A 13,293-nucleotide genomic window follows, 5' to 3' on the forward strand; every position below is an offset into this window, starting at 1 on the left:
GCCGCCCCCTCCTCCGGGCCGCCCGCCGCCCGGCCCTCACCTGGAGCGCCGGCGCTGCCCGGTCCCGGCGGCGAGAGAGGGAGGGCGCCCTCCGTGCTCCGCGCCACGCCGTGCGGTCCCCCTCGGCCGCGGTGGTGGGCTCCGCGCTTCGTGACCACCGCGGCGGGACCCGGGAGGTGAAGCAAAGAAGTTAGTGACCCACCCGCTCCCGGGCAGTTGACTGTTGGGGTTTTCTTGCTGCTAGAGGGGCCTGGCTGTTCGCCCCATCACCGGGCGCCAGCTTCTCAAAGCTGCTTTCACAGCAAAGCAGTGGAGACTTTTGTGGCAGGCTTTTTTTAAATGAGCTGGAAGAAAGGCGGGTGGGTATCGTCCTCGGGCGATGATTTACTCACCGGACAACAAAGTTTCTACTCGGAAACTCCAGGCGACCGCGCCTCCTCCTGACAGGTCGCCCCTGGGCAAGTTTACCTGATGCGTCAGAAGAGCAAGTTTGTAAATTGTTGGAGAAGGGCCCGGGCTAAGGGCTGGAGTCAGGAGGGTTTTAAAGTCATTTATTCTGATTTCCTTACAGCCGTTTCTCTTGAAAGTTTTTATATTTTCTACTTATTTTTCTGAGCCGTTGTAACCAATGTAAACAATGCTGATGTGAACGTCCTCCAGCCAATGCTTCCTTGGAAGGCAAAGAAATGGACCGAGGGTGGCCCGAAGTCCATCTCCGCACGCGGGAATGTGGACCCCTGCCAAGGTCTGGGCGAGTCTCTGGGGTTACACCGATGAAGGACATCGGCCCTCGAGGATCTCACAACAGCAAGGAAGAGCACAGAGAAGTGCAAAGTATTTAACTTAGATCACTGAGGCTTTGGGCAAGTTATTTTAGCTCCCAGCAAGAATGCCTTCGTCTACAGTGTGGTAACGATGATACCAATGATACTGCAGGGCAGTTGTTAAACTTCTGGATAATGTATGCAAAGTACCTGGCACCATGAACACAACTTGGTAGTCTTTTAACAAATAGCTTATTTAACACGCTTTTCAGTTGGGCAAGTAAAAGCCTGACTTTTTTTTTTTTGAGTCAGGGTCTGGCTCTGTTGCCCAGGCTGGCAATCCTCCTGCCTCAGCCTCCCACGTAGCTGGGACTACAGGTGTTCCACCACGCACGCCTGCCTAATTTTTCTATTTTTTGTAGGGGTAGCCTAGCTCTTGCTCAGGGTGGTCTGAAACTCCTGGCCTCAAGCAGTCCTCCCGCCTCCACCTCCCAAAGTGCTGGGATTACAGGTGTGAGTCACCACACCTACCCTGGCCTGACTTCTAATTTCAGGGAGAGCCTCACCTAAAGAATACTTTGTGTTTTATAGGAATGTATTTTTTATCTGTCCTGGGTTTTTGCCCCACAGAATCATACACTGATCAATCCAACAGTTAAGTACTCCAACAATTCATTAATTCTCTTTTCTCCCCCACATCATCAACATCATCAGTTCCCCACCTCTTTATTGGATCATCCCCATCAACATAAAATCATGTTATTTCTCCCTTTAAAAAACAAAAGCTTCTCTTGACTCCGCTTCCCCCTCCAGCCACTTGCCCTTTTTTCTGCCCAGCTACAGCAAAACTTAGGAGCTGTTAAGAAAAGCTATCTCTCCAAGTTCTCCGCTCCCATTTACTGCAATCAGGCTTTGTTTCTAACATGTTCCTGGAAGTGTTCCTATTTGAGATCAAACTATGAAATTGAAAGATTGTTTCTCAGTCTTCATCTTACTTGAACTATCAGCAGCAATTAACAGTTGAGTACTTCCTCCTGGAAACACTTTATTTTGACTTCCATAACACAACATTTTCATAGTTTTCCTCTTACCCCACTGGTCACTCCTTCGAAGTCTCCTTTGCTGTTTCCTTCTTTCTTCACAGCCTCTGAACACTGGAGTGGCAGAGTTCACATTCTGGACCTCCTGTCTTCTCCATCTACACTCACTCTCTTGGTGATCTCATCCTGGCTCATGGCACTAAATACCATCTATGTGTTGATGACTCCCAAAATTGCCTCCAGCCTGGCCCTCTCCCCTGATCTCCAGGCTCCCAGCAATGGCCCACTTGGATGCCTACCATGCTTTTCACACAACATTTTCAACACTGAAATACTGAAATTCCTTCCTGTGTCCCCCCACAATCACCATTTCTAAATTGAAGTCTTCCCCGTATCAAGACTAAAACCTTAAAGTCATCCTTGACTTTTCTATTTCTCTCCATTTCAAATCCAATCCATTACAAAATCCTTTCAGCTCTATTTTTAAATAAATCCAGAATACAACTGCTACTATCTCTGCTACTTACCACCCAACTCTAATCTACCATCATGTCTTGGCCTCAATTACCCTTGCCCTGTTTCTTCTTTTGCCCCTATGAAGCCTCTTCTCAGCACAGCAACCAGAGTGATCCTTTCTAAATGTTAAGGCAGCTCATATCACTCCTCTGCTCAAAAGACTGCAGCGGTCCCCATCTCAATCAAAGCAAAAGCCAAAGTCCATATAATGGTACAGAAGGACAGTAGATGACCTGTCACTCTCTGATCTCATCTCCTGCTTCTCCTACATCACTGGCTTAGCCCCACCACGATGGCCTCCTCAATCTTTCTAGACTAGTTTTCTAGACAAGCATGATTCCATCTAAGAGCCTTTGTGCTAGCTGCCCTCTCTGCCTGGAGTCCCCTGGTCCCAAGTATCTGCATGGTTTGCTCCCTCACTTCCCTCAAGATACCACTCAAATGCCATCATGTTGCTCGGACCTCCCCGATCAGTCTACTTAAAGTGTAAAATGCATTTTCCCTACCAGTAAACTTTCTTTATTTTTGGTGGTGACAGAATCACCACCTCCTATCATTTTATAAAATGCAGTTTTTTTGAGGTTTATTGTCTGTCGCTCCTCACTAGAATGTAAGTTCTATGCAGGTAGAAATTTTTCTCTGTTCTCTCCAATGCTGCATCCTAGTATGCCTAGAATGATATCTGGCCTATAGCTGATGCTCCAGAATTAATGATGGTTTTCACCCAAAGCATTGTGGTTGCAAACTTTTCCTTGCCTGGAACAATGCCAGCAATACACTTGACATACAGACATCTCAGAGAAAGCTATTCTTCCCTCATAAGGTCCAAGGGGCATGTATACTAATCTAGCATGGCCATAATTAGGTTGCCAATATGCATGTCTAAGAAAATAAAATAGCTAATATTTATTGAGAGTAACACAATTACTATATGCTTCAGGCATTCTGCCAAATATATGACAGTATTAATTAGTTTAGCAACCCTATGAAATAAGTGCTATCACTACCCCCATTTTATAAGTGAAGAAATGAGGCACAGAGAAGTCAATGGTACCTCAGCTAGTAAGTTGGCAGAGGCAGAATTCGGGCACAGGCAGCATGGTTCTAGAGTCTATGCTGTTAAATGCTACTCTCCATCTCTTCTCTAAAAATATGAATGTTATCAGTGGACATTTTTGTGTAATGAATAATTCCTAATTACTGGACCAAAAGTAATCTTCACTGGCCTCCCCTAACTGCCTTGTGTCACCTGTTGACAGTTCTGTCTCTTACTATAGCCAAGCTCCTAGAAGATCAGGGGGGTCATTTTATTCATGTTTGTATGAACCATACTCCAAGGCTTGATACGTGGAAGGGGCTCAAAAAGTTTACATTTAATGTGATTTTTCAAAGTGACTAAACCCAGCAAAAGCTTCTCATTCCTGATGAGTTAGTGTGATTTTCATTAGCGTTCATAATGCCATAGCAGCCTGAAGATAGTAGAGACCACCCTGAAGGTGCAAGTGTTAAATTAAAGGATAAATGCAGACCCCAACATATTGAAATGTACAGAAGGCAGGCAATATATAGCAACTATTAATATTATTGTTATTATGGCTTTTTTTTTAGTTATGATGATGTTTTAAAAAATAGAAAGAAAGAAAAGCTTTTTCCTTCTACTTTTTTCATTTCCTGGCTTCTTTAAAATAAAATTCTGGATCCAATCACAGACCAGAGTCATACCTCCCCCTCTCTGCCATTGCCTATCATCCACTAGGGATATCGTATTGTAAACTACACAGACCTTTCTTCTCTGTTCACCTCTTCAGGAACTATAGTGGTTACAGTACCTGATCTGTCACCCCAGCTGGAGTACAAGTGGCTTGATCATAGCTCAGTGCAGTCTTGAACTCTGGGCCTCCCACCTCAGCCTCCCAAATAGCTGGGACTACAGGTGTGTGCCACCATGACTAGCTAATTTTTTTATTTTTATTTTTTGTAGAGATGGGTACTCCCTATGTTGCCCAAGATGGTCTTGAACTCCACGCCTCAGGTGATCCTCCTAGCCTGATCTTACTTTTCTGTATCCTTAGCCCTCTCAGGTGAGGAAAGTTGAAGTATTACATACAGTGATATTATTAATTATTCCATTTGTAATTGTTTTTACTATTGTTCCCTTTTATTAGCAAAGACTGGTTGGACTTGATTAACGTTTTATGTCCTGAATCTGTATAACCGTTCCTTTCTCTGCAGCGATAGCCTGACAAATCTTTGTAGCTATTCACTCAGTTCATTCTCATCCCAGTCCAACTCCTGGAACAACTGTTTGTACTGAAGTTCTCCTTAGTATCATGACTATTCAAAGAAACAAGAAGTTTTCATATGCGGGGTGCAGTGGAAAGGTCATTGATTTTGGAGTCAGGCAAACCTGGGTTTCAAACTCTGCCTTAGCCTTTTTACTAGTCGAGTAATTTGAGTGCATTATTTACCCTCATTGAGAAACAAACTTCTACTCTGAAATATGAGAACTTATACTTTATGAATTAATGAGATAATGCAGGCATTCTTTGCACAAGGGATAGATAGCACAAGGAGAACACTCAAAAGAGTAGTTTCCAACCACACTTGCCCTTCTGCACAACTGTTGTTACTGCATTAACTGCTTGTGCACTGTTCTATATAAGTTGAGTTTCACATCACACACTCTTTTTAGAATTTAGTATGTGGATAAACTTTAAACGAATGTACTCTCATTTCTTAGAAAAGCTATCTTCATCTATTTTCACATTGGATTTGCAACTATTGTTAAGGAAAACTATGTAAACCAATGTTTCCCTTTGTATCCTTGTTTCCAGGAAGCTCAGAGTCAAGCTTACTATTAAATTATTATATAATAGTAACAAAGATTTTGCTTTCTCCTCCTTTTTTGGATATCCTTGATGTATTTTTATTTCAATAACCTTATTAGATATTTTGATTTTACTGTGTGTTCTCTAATATGTATTTAAATATATAAATACATATTTATATAAAGTATAAATTTATATGAAGTATAAATAACACATTAGTTACTCAAATTAACACCAGAAAATTAACCACAATTGAAGTGAAAATCACTTTAACCTCTCAGGGGCACAAAAAGGCAAATACCTCAATTTTGTCTCCTCAATAAGTTTAATGATTATCCCCATGTACTGCTTTATGTTTAATCTATTACAAGATTCGTTCTCCAATTGTGAGGAAAATCTAAATCAGTTTGGAATATCTGATTACTTCATATGTCAAATATTCCTTTTCTGCCCTTCCCCCAATCTTCTCTGTGAGTTTGTATTGCAATCAGGCAGGAAAAGGATGCTGAGTGTGTGTCTGTGTGTGTGTGTGTGTGTGTGTGTTCCCTTTAGATTGACCTATCCAGCTCTCTTTTCTAATCACTTGAGGACGACTTTGCCTGCATGGTGGGCATAAAACAAGGAGTTTCTTTGTATCTTATCTGCTAATCACAGGAAAAAAATAGCACTCTATCAGCAGTACTCCTTGATAGTGAAAGGAATTCAGCTCCTCTTCTCTCTGTTGGTCTTTATTTTTCCTTTCACCTGACTTTCACCATCCCTCAAGTTATCTCAGACCTTGATTTCAAATTTGTCCTTAATATTATATATAATATGTATTATGTGTGTATATATATGTTAATAATATTATGTGTGTATATAATATATATTATACAATATGTATCATATATTACATATGTTAATATATATTATATATATTGAGCCACGTTGGGCAGGGGTAGATGTCCAAATTGGTGTGTCAGATATCTACAGACCTCAGTGCACTGGAGGATTCTGACAACTCTGAGCAAGGGCCAGGATTCAGAACGTGAGGAATGTGAAAACAAAGGCAAATGTACTAAGCACCTACTCTGTCCCACACAGTGTGCCTAGATGTTTGGAAGACAGAGATAAAATAAGACATTTATGATGTGTCTATATATAAGGAGTTTACTACCTAGCAAATAACTGTAATGTGATAATGTAATGTAACACATACTGCAAAAACAATGATACCAATGAGTTCAGATAAAGGAGTATCTGTGCCCAATGAGAAGACAACACATATGAGCTTCATATTGAAAAAAAGGGCCTTTTAGGCAAAGGAAATAACATGAGCAATGCAGGAGGACATTAAAGCCAAGGAGAGTTTGGGAAATGGTGAGTAACTACCCTCTGAGCTGGGGAGGGAGGAGTCGGAGATAAGACTTAGGGAGTTGGGGCCAGATTTGAGGAAAGGGGAAAGAGGGGGCTTTGAGTTTTAGGTTTCACATTTAATACCATTTTAATTATGTCATTTCCTCATCCTAAACTTGCACTGGCTCCTCATTGCCTGACAAATACAGGAAGAGCCAGTGGCTGTGCAGGATGTGGAACCTGATTATATAGGGCCGGGATGAGAAAGAAAGATGAGCTCCACCAGCCACAAAATTGAAAGACTCCTGGCCCGGCACATGAGATGGCTGTAGCGGCACTGGGGAGGGCGAGGTGGAGGTGGCAAAACGGGTGATAGAGCAGAACATTTAGCCAAATCCCCTCAAGTCCCCTCTGGGAAGCTGCTGATGCAGGGAATCCCCTGGGCCCCCAGCCACACCACTGCTGCCCAGCCCACCCCCCGTGCTGAGCCTCCTTGCAGGCCTGGCCCCTGCCTCTGTGGGACCCTGTGATGTGGGGTCCCTCTGGCTGGAGAAGAAAACCCTCTCGTGCTAGAATTGCAGACCCCAGAGGGTGAAAGGGGGACCTCATTCAGCCTTGAAAACTATGGGCTCAGCCCCCAAAGCACCAGGAATTCCTCCTCCGTGGAGAACCAAGGCAGCTCTGGCTTTTTCTCCCCTTGGTTACTGGTTCTAAGTCTTTCTGTTATCAAGGCCCTTTTTTTGTTGTGTATATGTCCGGTTGCCCCTGCATTTTTATCTGCCAAACTGTGCCGATGGAGTAACCAAGCACGTTTCCCTTTCCACATTAACAACGATGTGTGTGACTGAGTGTGCAATAAAACCAATGTCCCAATGGAAAAAAAAATAATAAAGACTCCTGGCCCTGATATGGGTGGTGTGTCCCTGTCCTAGGTAGAGTGGCATCTGGTTGGTGGTGCCTATCTCATATCAGCCAGGGACAAATCAACCCCTTGTTTATCCAGCTTTGCTTTTGGTCTATGTCCATGCCTGGTTCATGCCTTGGAGACATGGGGGAAAACAAAGAACCAAAAAAAAAAAAGGTGGGGGGTTGGGCGGTGCAACAGGCACAGTGATGTGCACCTGTAATCTCAGAAATTTGGGAGGTGAAGGCGGGAGGCTCTCTTGAGCCCAGGAGTTCAAGACCAGCGTGGGCAACATAGTGAGACTCTGTCTGTACCAAAAAAAAAAAAAAAAAAAAAATTAGCCAGGCCTGTTGGTGAGCACCTGTAGTCCCATCGTCCTAGAGCCTGAGGCAGGAGGATGGCTTGAGCACAAGAGTTCGGGGCTGCAATGAATGATAATTGTGCCACTGCACTCCAACATGGGTAACAGAGCAAGACTGTGAGACCTTGTGTCTAAAAATTAAAAATAAAAAATCAAAAGACTCCAATAAAGCTCTATCGATTCTTTTTCCTATATTAAATAAGATAGCAACCCCAAATCAAAGCTGTTCATTAGGGCCCCAGTGAAGATACTGAAATTCAGTGACAATATTCCAATTAACTGGCTCTGTCCCCAGAGCTCAGGGATACCTACTTGACCTTTTTTTAATGTTCCACTTTATGAGGATAATTTCATTGTTTCTCTCCGGAGAATTGTAAAGAAATCTAATGAAAACACTGTTATATAGCACTTACCTGTGACTAGAGATTTAACATTAGTGCTCAGTAAGTTCTAAATGGTTGTTTGAAGCACTTGTTTCTCAGATACAGATGGTGATGTTATGACTAGCACAGTTGTTTCAGACTAATTTGAATTTCTGGCTATCCTCAAGAACCGGGAATTTCTGTGAGTTACAAATACGCCTAAAGAAAATGATCAAAATTCACTTGCTATGTTGTTTAAGTTGGAACTAAAAGGGGAAGTTCTATTTAAAAGGTCATTCTCGGCCAGGCGCGGTGGCTCACGCCTGTAATCCTAGCACTCTGGGAGGCCAAGGCGGGTGGATCACTCAAGGTCAGGAGTTCGAGACCAGCCTGAGCAAGAGCGAGACCCCGTCTCTACTAAAAAAATAGAAAGAAATGATCTGGACAACTAAAAATATATATATAAAAAGTTAGCCGGGCATGGTGGCACATGCCTGTATCCCAGCTACTTGGGAGGCTGAGGCAGTAGGATTGCTTGAGCCTAGGAGTTTGAGGTTGCCGTGAGCTAGGCTGACACCACGGCACTCTAGCCCGGGCAACTGAGCAAAATTCTGTCTCAAAATAAAAAAATAAAAATAAAAGGTCATTCTTTTATTGAATATTTCCAGATGTTGATTCCTAAGATATTATTATTTTATACATAAGATTAACATAAGAACTCCAGAACTTTAAAATGGGTATATGAATATACTATACATTTAATGTTAATATTAAAGTTAGCTTTATGAAAGGCTTAGCAACCTGATGATACACAAGAGAAAAGTTTCATATATAGTTGTGTGTTGCTTAATGACAGGGATAAGTTCTGAGAAATGTGTCATTAGGTGATTTTATCATTGTGTAAACATCATAGAGGTACTTTTGCAAACCTAGATGGTACATACCTAGGTTATATGGTTTAGCCTATTGCTCCTAGGCTACAAACCTGTATAGCATGCTATTGTACCATAGGCAATTGCAACACAATGGTAAGTACTTGTGTAGCTAAACATATCTCAACATAGAAAAGGTAATGTGTTGTACTACAAAGCCATTACTGCAATGTCACCAAGTGATAAGAACTTTTCAGCTCCATTATAATCACACAGGACCACCATTGTATATGCAGCCCAACATTGACCGAAACATTGTTACGCAGTGCATGATTGTATTGAAATAAACAGGGCAAATATAAATATGTTTCATGGGTGTATTTTCCCCCTTCTACCCCAGGCCTACTGGCAGAGCTTTCTGGGGCTCTCTCTGTTTCCTCTGCAAAACTCCCAGATAAGGTCTGAGGACCCCTCAATAACTGCCGTACTGCTGGGGGGAAAATCACCTACTTGCTTCTCACTTCTCCAGTCTGCTAAGCATTGATGATAAATGTAATCAAAACAGGCCCCGATGTGGTTTATTGTTTTCCTGTTGCAAAAGCTAATTTTGCCTTGCATCCAGAAGTTATCAAAGTGACTATCAGGTGGAAAATACTTTACACAGGCCTGCAGACCCCAATCCCTGGGCCTTGGACCTGTATCGGTCTGTGGCCTGTTAGGAACTGGGCTGCACAGCAAGAGGTGAGCAGAGAGCAGGCGGGCGAGCAAGCCAAGCTTCATCTGTATTCACAGTCTCTCGTCATCACACATCACCACATAAGCGCCGTCTCCCGTCAGATAGGGGAGGCATTAGATTCTCACAGGAGAGCGAACCCTACTGTAAACTGCACATGCGAGGGATCTAGGTTGTGTGCACTTTATGAGAATCTAATGCCTGATGGTCTGAACTGGAGCTGAGGTGGTGATGCTTGCATTGGGGACCAGCTCCAAATACAGATAGATTATCATTAGCAGAGAAGTTTGACTGCACAATAAATGTAATGCACTTAAATCATCCTGAAACCACCCCTCCCCACCTCTCCACCCCTCATTCATGGAAAAATTGCCTTTCATGAAACCAGTCTCTTGTGGCAAAAAGGTTGGGGACTGCTGACACAGGCAATTTTGAAAGATCCATATTGGGTGAAGCACAACATTATCCTTGATGGATAATTCACTGGCAATTACTTCTCAAAAGAAAATATTATCTGTCTCTCATGGGCTATTAGCATTTCATGTTAGATTCTCAATGACTTTGTAAATAGTTGAACGCTTTGATCCTATTGGAAATATTAGTCCCTTGTTTTCCATCCCAACTGACACAATCCTCAGTACAAGAAAGAAGGAGGGTTGAGAGAACACAAGGGGGAAGCTGGAATCACAGACTGTACACCCGCATGGCAATATCCCTTGGGCACAGCACAAGCAACATGTCCAAATTGTTATCACCTTCCCCCATGTGCACCCCTCGGCCCTCCTTCTTTGTGGTATTCTATAATCAAGTAAAGGGCACTCTCTTAATATCTAGTAATTCAACTCTCCAACCTAGAAAACTTCTTCAGTCCCTCATTCTTCCTCAACCCCTGTTACCAACCCATTGCCACATCATCTCATTTTTACCTCTTTAATATCTGTCAATAGTACTCTTCTCCCCATCCCCTTTGCCTTCACTTATTACCTAGTATTTTCAACACTGACTTCTTGAGGGCCAGGGACAAGCCCAGGGGTCAAGGAGAGATGGGATTTCATTAGGCCTGGGGCTGAAGGGACATAGGTGTGTGGTAAGCAAGGCTTGCCCAAGGCAATAAAAGATGAAGAGCCTAGAGTAAATGATAAGATCCAGATTTTGGAGAGAAGGTCTGGAAGTATCAAATCCAAGGCCCTGTGAATTTGGCTGTGAGAGGGGATAGGGTATGAGGAAGTTGCTGAGTAATTCTCAGTATTTGAAGTTTGGCAGGATGTGATGGCCAGGTGGGACAGGGGTAGGCAGACAGGGGACAGGGGGACAGGGGTAGGAATTACAATAAGGTTCTAAACCAAGCCTCAGTAGCACTAACTAAAATTTTTAATTATTTTGTGCTCCCCGCCATGAACCGGTAAGCTTTGTGAGGGCAGAGATGCTTCTATCTTGTTCACCATTATTAATATATCCCAAGCACCTCTCATGTACGACTGACACTCTATCATATTTGTTGAATAATTACATGAATTGGTCTTTGATACTAAAAATCTAATCACATCACTTCAATGCTTAGAATTCTTCAATAACTTCTCAAAGACTTTAAGATAAAATAAATCTGGAATCCTTAGATTAGTGTGAAACCAAATAAACAAACATCAAAAAACTCATCTGGTTACTCTAGGCTATTTCCCACCTAATGCCTTACCATTTCCTCCCTCCTATTCCTGCAAGGAGTGAGTGTTGCAATTACAATGAACTATTTTTGGTCTTTCACATGTGTCACACACACTTGTTTACCTCTTCCCTCATAACCACAGTCCACCCAGCAATAGTCAGTTCAGAAATCACCCTCTCCAGAAACATTTTCCCAACTTCAAGCCTTGTTTTGATTAGGTGCCAAAGTATTTCACATTGTTCTATTGCAATTTTTCTGTTTTATCTTCCATGCCTGCTCAAGATATACACTCCCTACAGACTGCAAACTTGCCAGACCCACAATGGAGTGATCTATCGAGTAAGAAACTATAAAGAGAGGAACAGAGAGGGGGGTGGGTGAGGGGGGAGAGAAGGAAACGGAGACTCTACAGTACAGAGCTAATCAGCTGGCAGCAAGGAAATACTAATGAGATTGACTGAAACGAAGTACTCAAGCATACTTGATCATTTGAGATATAATAAAAAATAAATGAGGGAAATATACATTTTATAGGTCCATTTTTTCTTTTTAAGTGCCAGGGGAACCCTTTGCAAAGATTTCAACCAGCACCACAAACCCCATGAACTGTGAGTGGCTGGGCTGGAGCCTCCTCCCTCCTGGGAGGAGATGGTAGGGTCAGCTACTCTGATAGAGCCTAAAAACTTGATGCCTTTCTCTGTGCATCCCATCACGCCCCTTTTTGTGTGGGCTTGGATTCCCGTATGACTGATGAATCACTGGAAAACACTTCTTCACATCAGCTGCTTTGGTCTTTCTGTCATTCAGCATCTGGGCTAAATAAAACTTCAACTTGTCTTCAGTGAGGTAAGAAACACTGACCTACGAGTTAGCACGTGACCAAAGCTCTGGACAAGATCGCCAGCCTCAGGCTGTCTTCCTGGTGCTTTCTGGACTCCAGAGTCTATACTGAAAATATGCCAGAGCATTCACAATAAGTATGATGGAGCAGATACTTTGAGTATGTGCTGAAAACCTCTGAGAATGCAGTACACACCGAGAGAGCTCTCACCAAAATGTTGCACATCACCAATACCATCTTCCCTGGGCTCCTCTCTCTGGGTATCATCCTCCTCCATCAGGATCTTCTGCTGAGTCTCAAAGGAGAAACTGGGATCGATGTCAGCCTGTGCTCAGCAAGAAAAGAGAGATACCATGATTGGGAAGCTGAAAACTGAACTGACCTCTGAAAACTGAAGGTCAGCAGAACTTCATCTGTTAAACATAGATGTTGAACATCTGGAGACACAAACTGCTACTGAAGTTGAAAAACAGACATTTTGGATCACCCTGTTATTCTACTGCTAGCTACCCTTTAGAATGACAAAACTTAAACCGCCAGCACCACCACCAGCAAAAGCACACTTTTGGACAGAATAGTTACAGATTTTTAAAAAACAGATTCTAGCAAACAAGTAATGAGCAATGCTTAGACCAAAAGAAGTACCAGGTTTTTTAGCATAGTTGTTTCTCCTTGGGTTTATTGCTGCTTCTTTTCTTTTCTTTTTCTTTTGGAGACAGGGTCTTGTTCTCTTGCCCAGCTAGAGTGCAGTGGTATCATTATAGCTCACTGCAACCTCAAATTCCTGGGCTCAAGTGATCCTCCTGCCTCAGCCTCCCAAGTAGCTGGGAATACAAGTGCATGCCACCACACCCGACTAATTTTTCTACCTTTTTTGTAGAGACAGGGATTTGCTCTTGCTCAGGCTGGCTTCAAACTCCTGGCATCAAGCAATCCTCCTGCCTTGGCCTCCCAGAGTGCTAAGATTACAGGCATGAGCCACTGTGCCCAGCCTACATTGCTGCTTATTTTCTATACCATGCCAGCCACACTGTTGGGTACTTTGTCTTTATTATTTCTTCTAATTTTTACAAA

The 13,293-nt window shown here is 42.8% G+C and overlaps 1 protein-coding gene across 2 annotated transcripts in view; it reads right to left on the bottom strand.

Annotated features, from left to right (window-relative positions):
- PHLDB2 (pleckstrin homology-like domain, family B, member 2) overlaps positions 1-12,539 on the bottom strand; it is a 128,137-nt gene extending 115,598 nt beyond the window's left edge. Inside the window, exon 1 of one of the 2 annotated variants that reach the window (XM_012652268.1) lies at positions 12,430-12,539. In XM_012652268.1, coding sequence (XP_012507722.1) covers positions 12,430-12,496 — 67 coding nt within the window. In that variant the 5' untranslated portion in view covers positions 12,497-12,539. Of the gene's footprint in view, positions 1-12,414 lie in introns of both variants that reach the window. The other variant, XM_012652267.1, reaches the window with a different exon arrangement.
- Positions 12,540-13,293: the final 754 nt, after the last annotated feature.

Source organism: Propithecus coquereli, unplaced genomic scaffold (genome assembly GCF_000956105.1).
Source record: "Propithecus coquereli isolate 6110/MARCELLA unplaced genomic scaffold, Pcoq_1.0 Scaffold386, whole genome shotgun sequence".
NCBI classification, from domain to species: domain Eukaryota; kingdom Metazoa; phylum Chordata; class Mammalia; order Primates; family Indriidae; genus Propithecus; species Propithecus coquereli.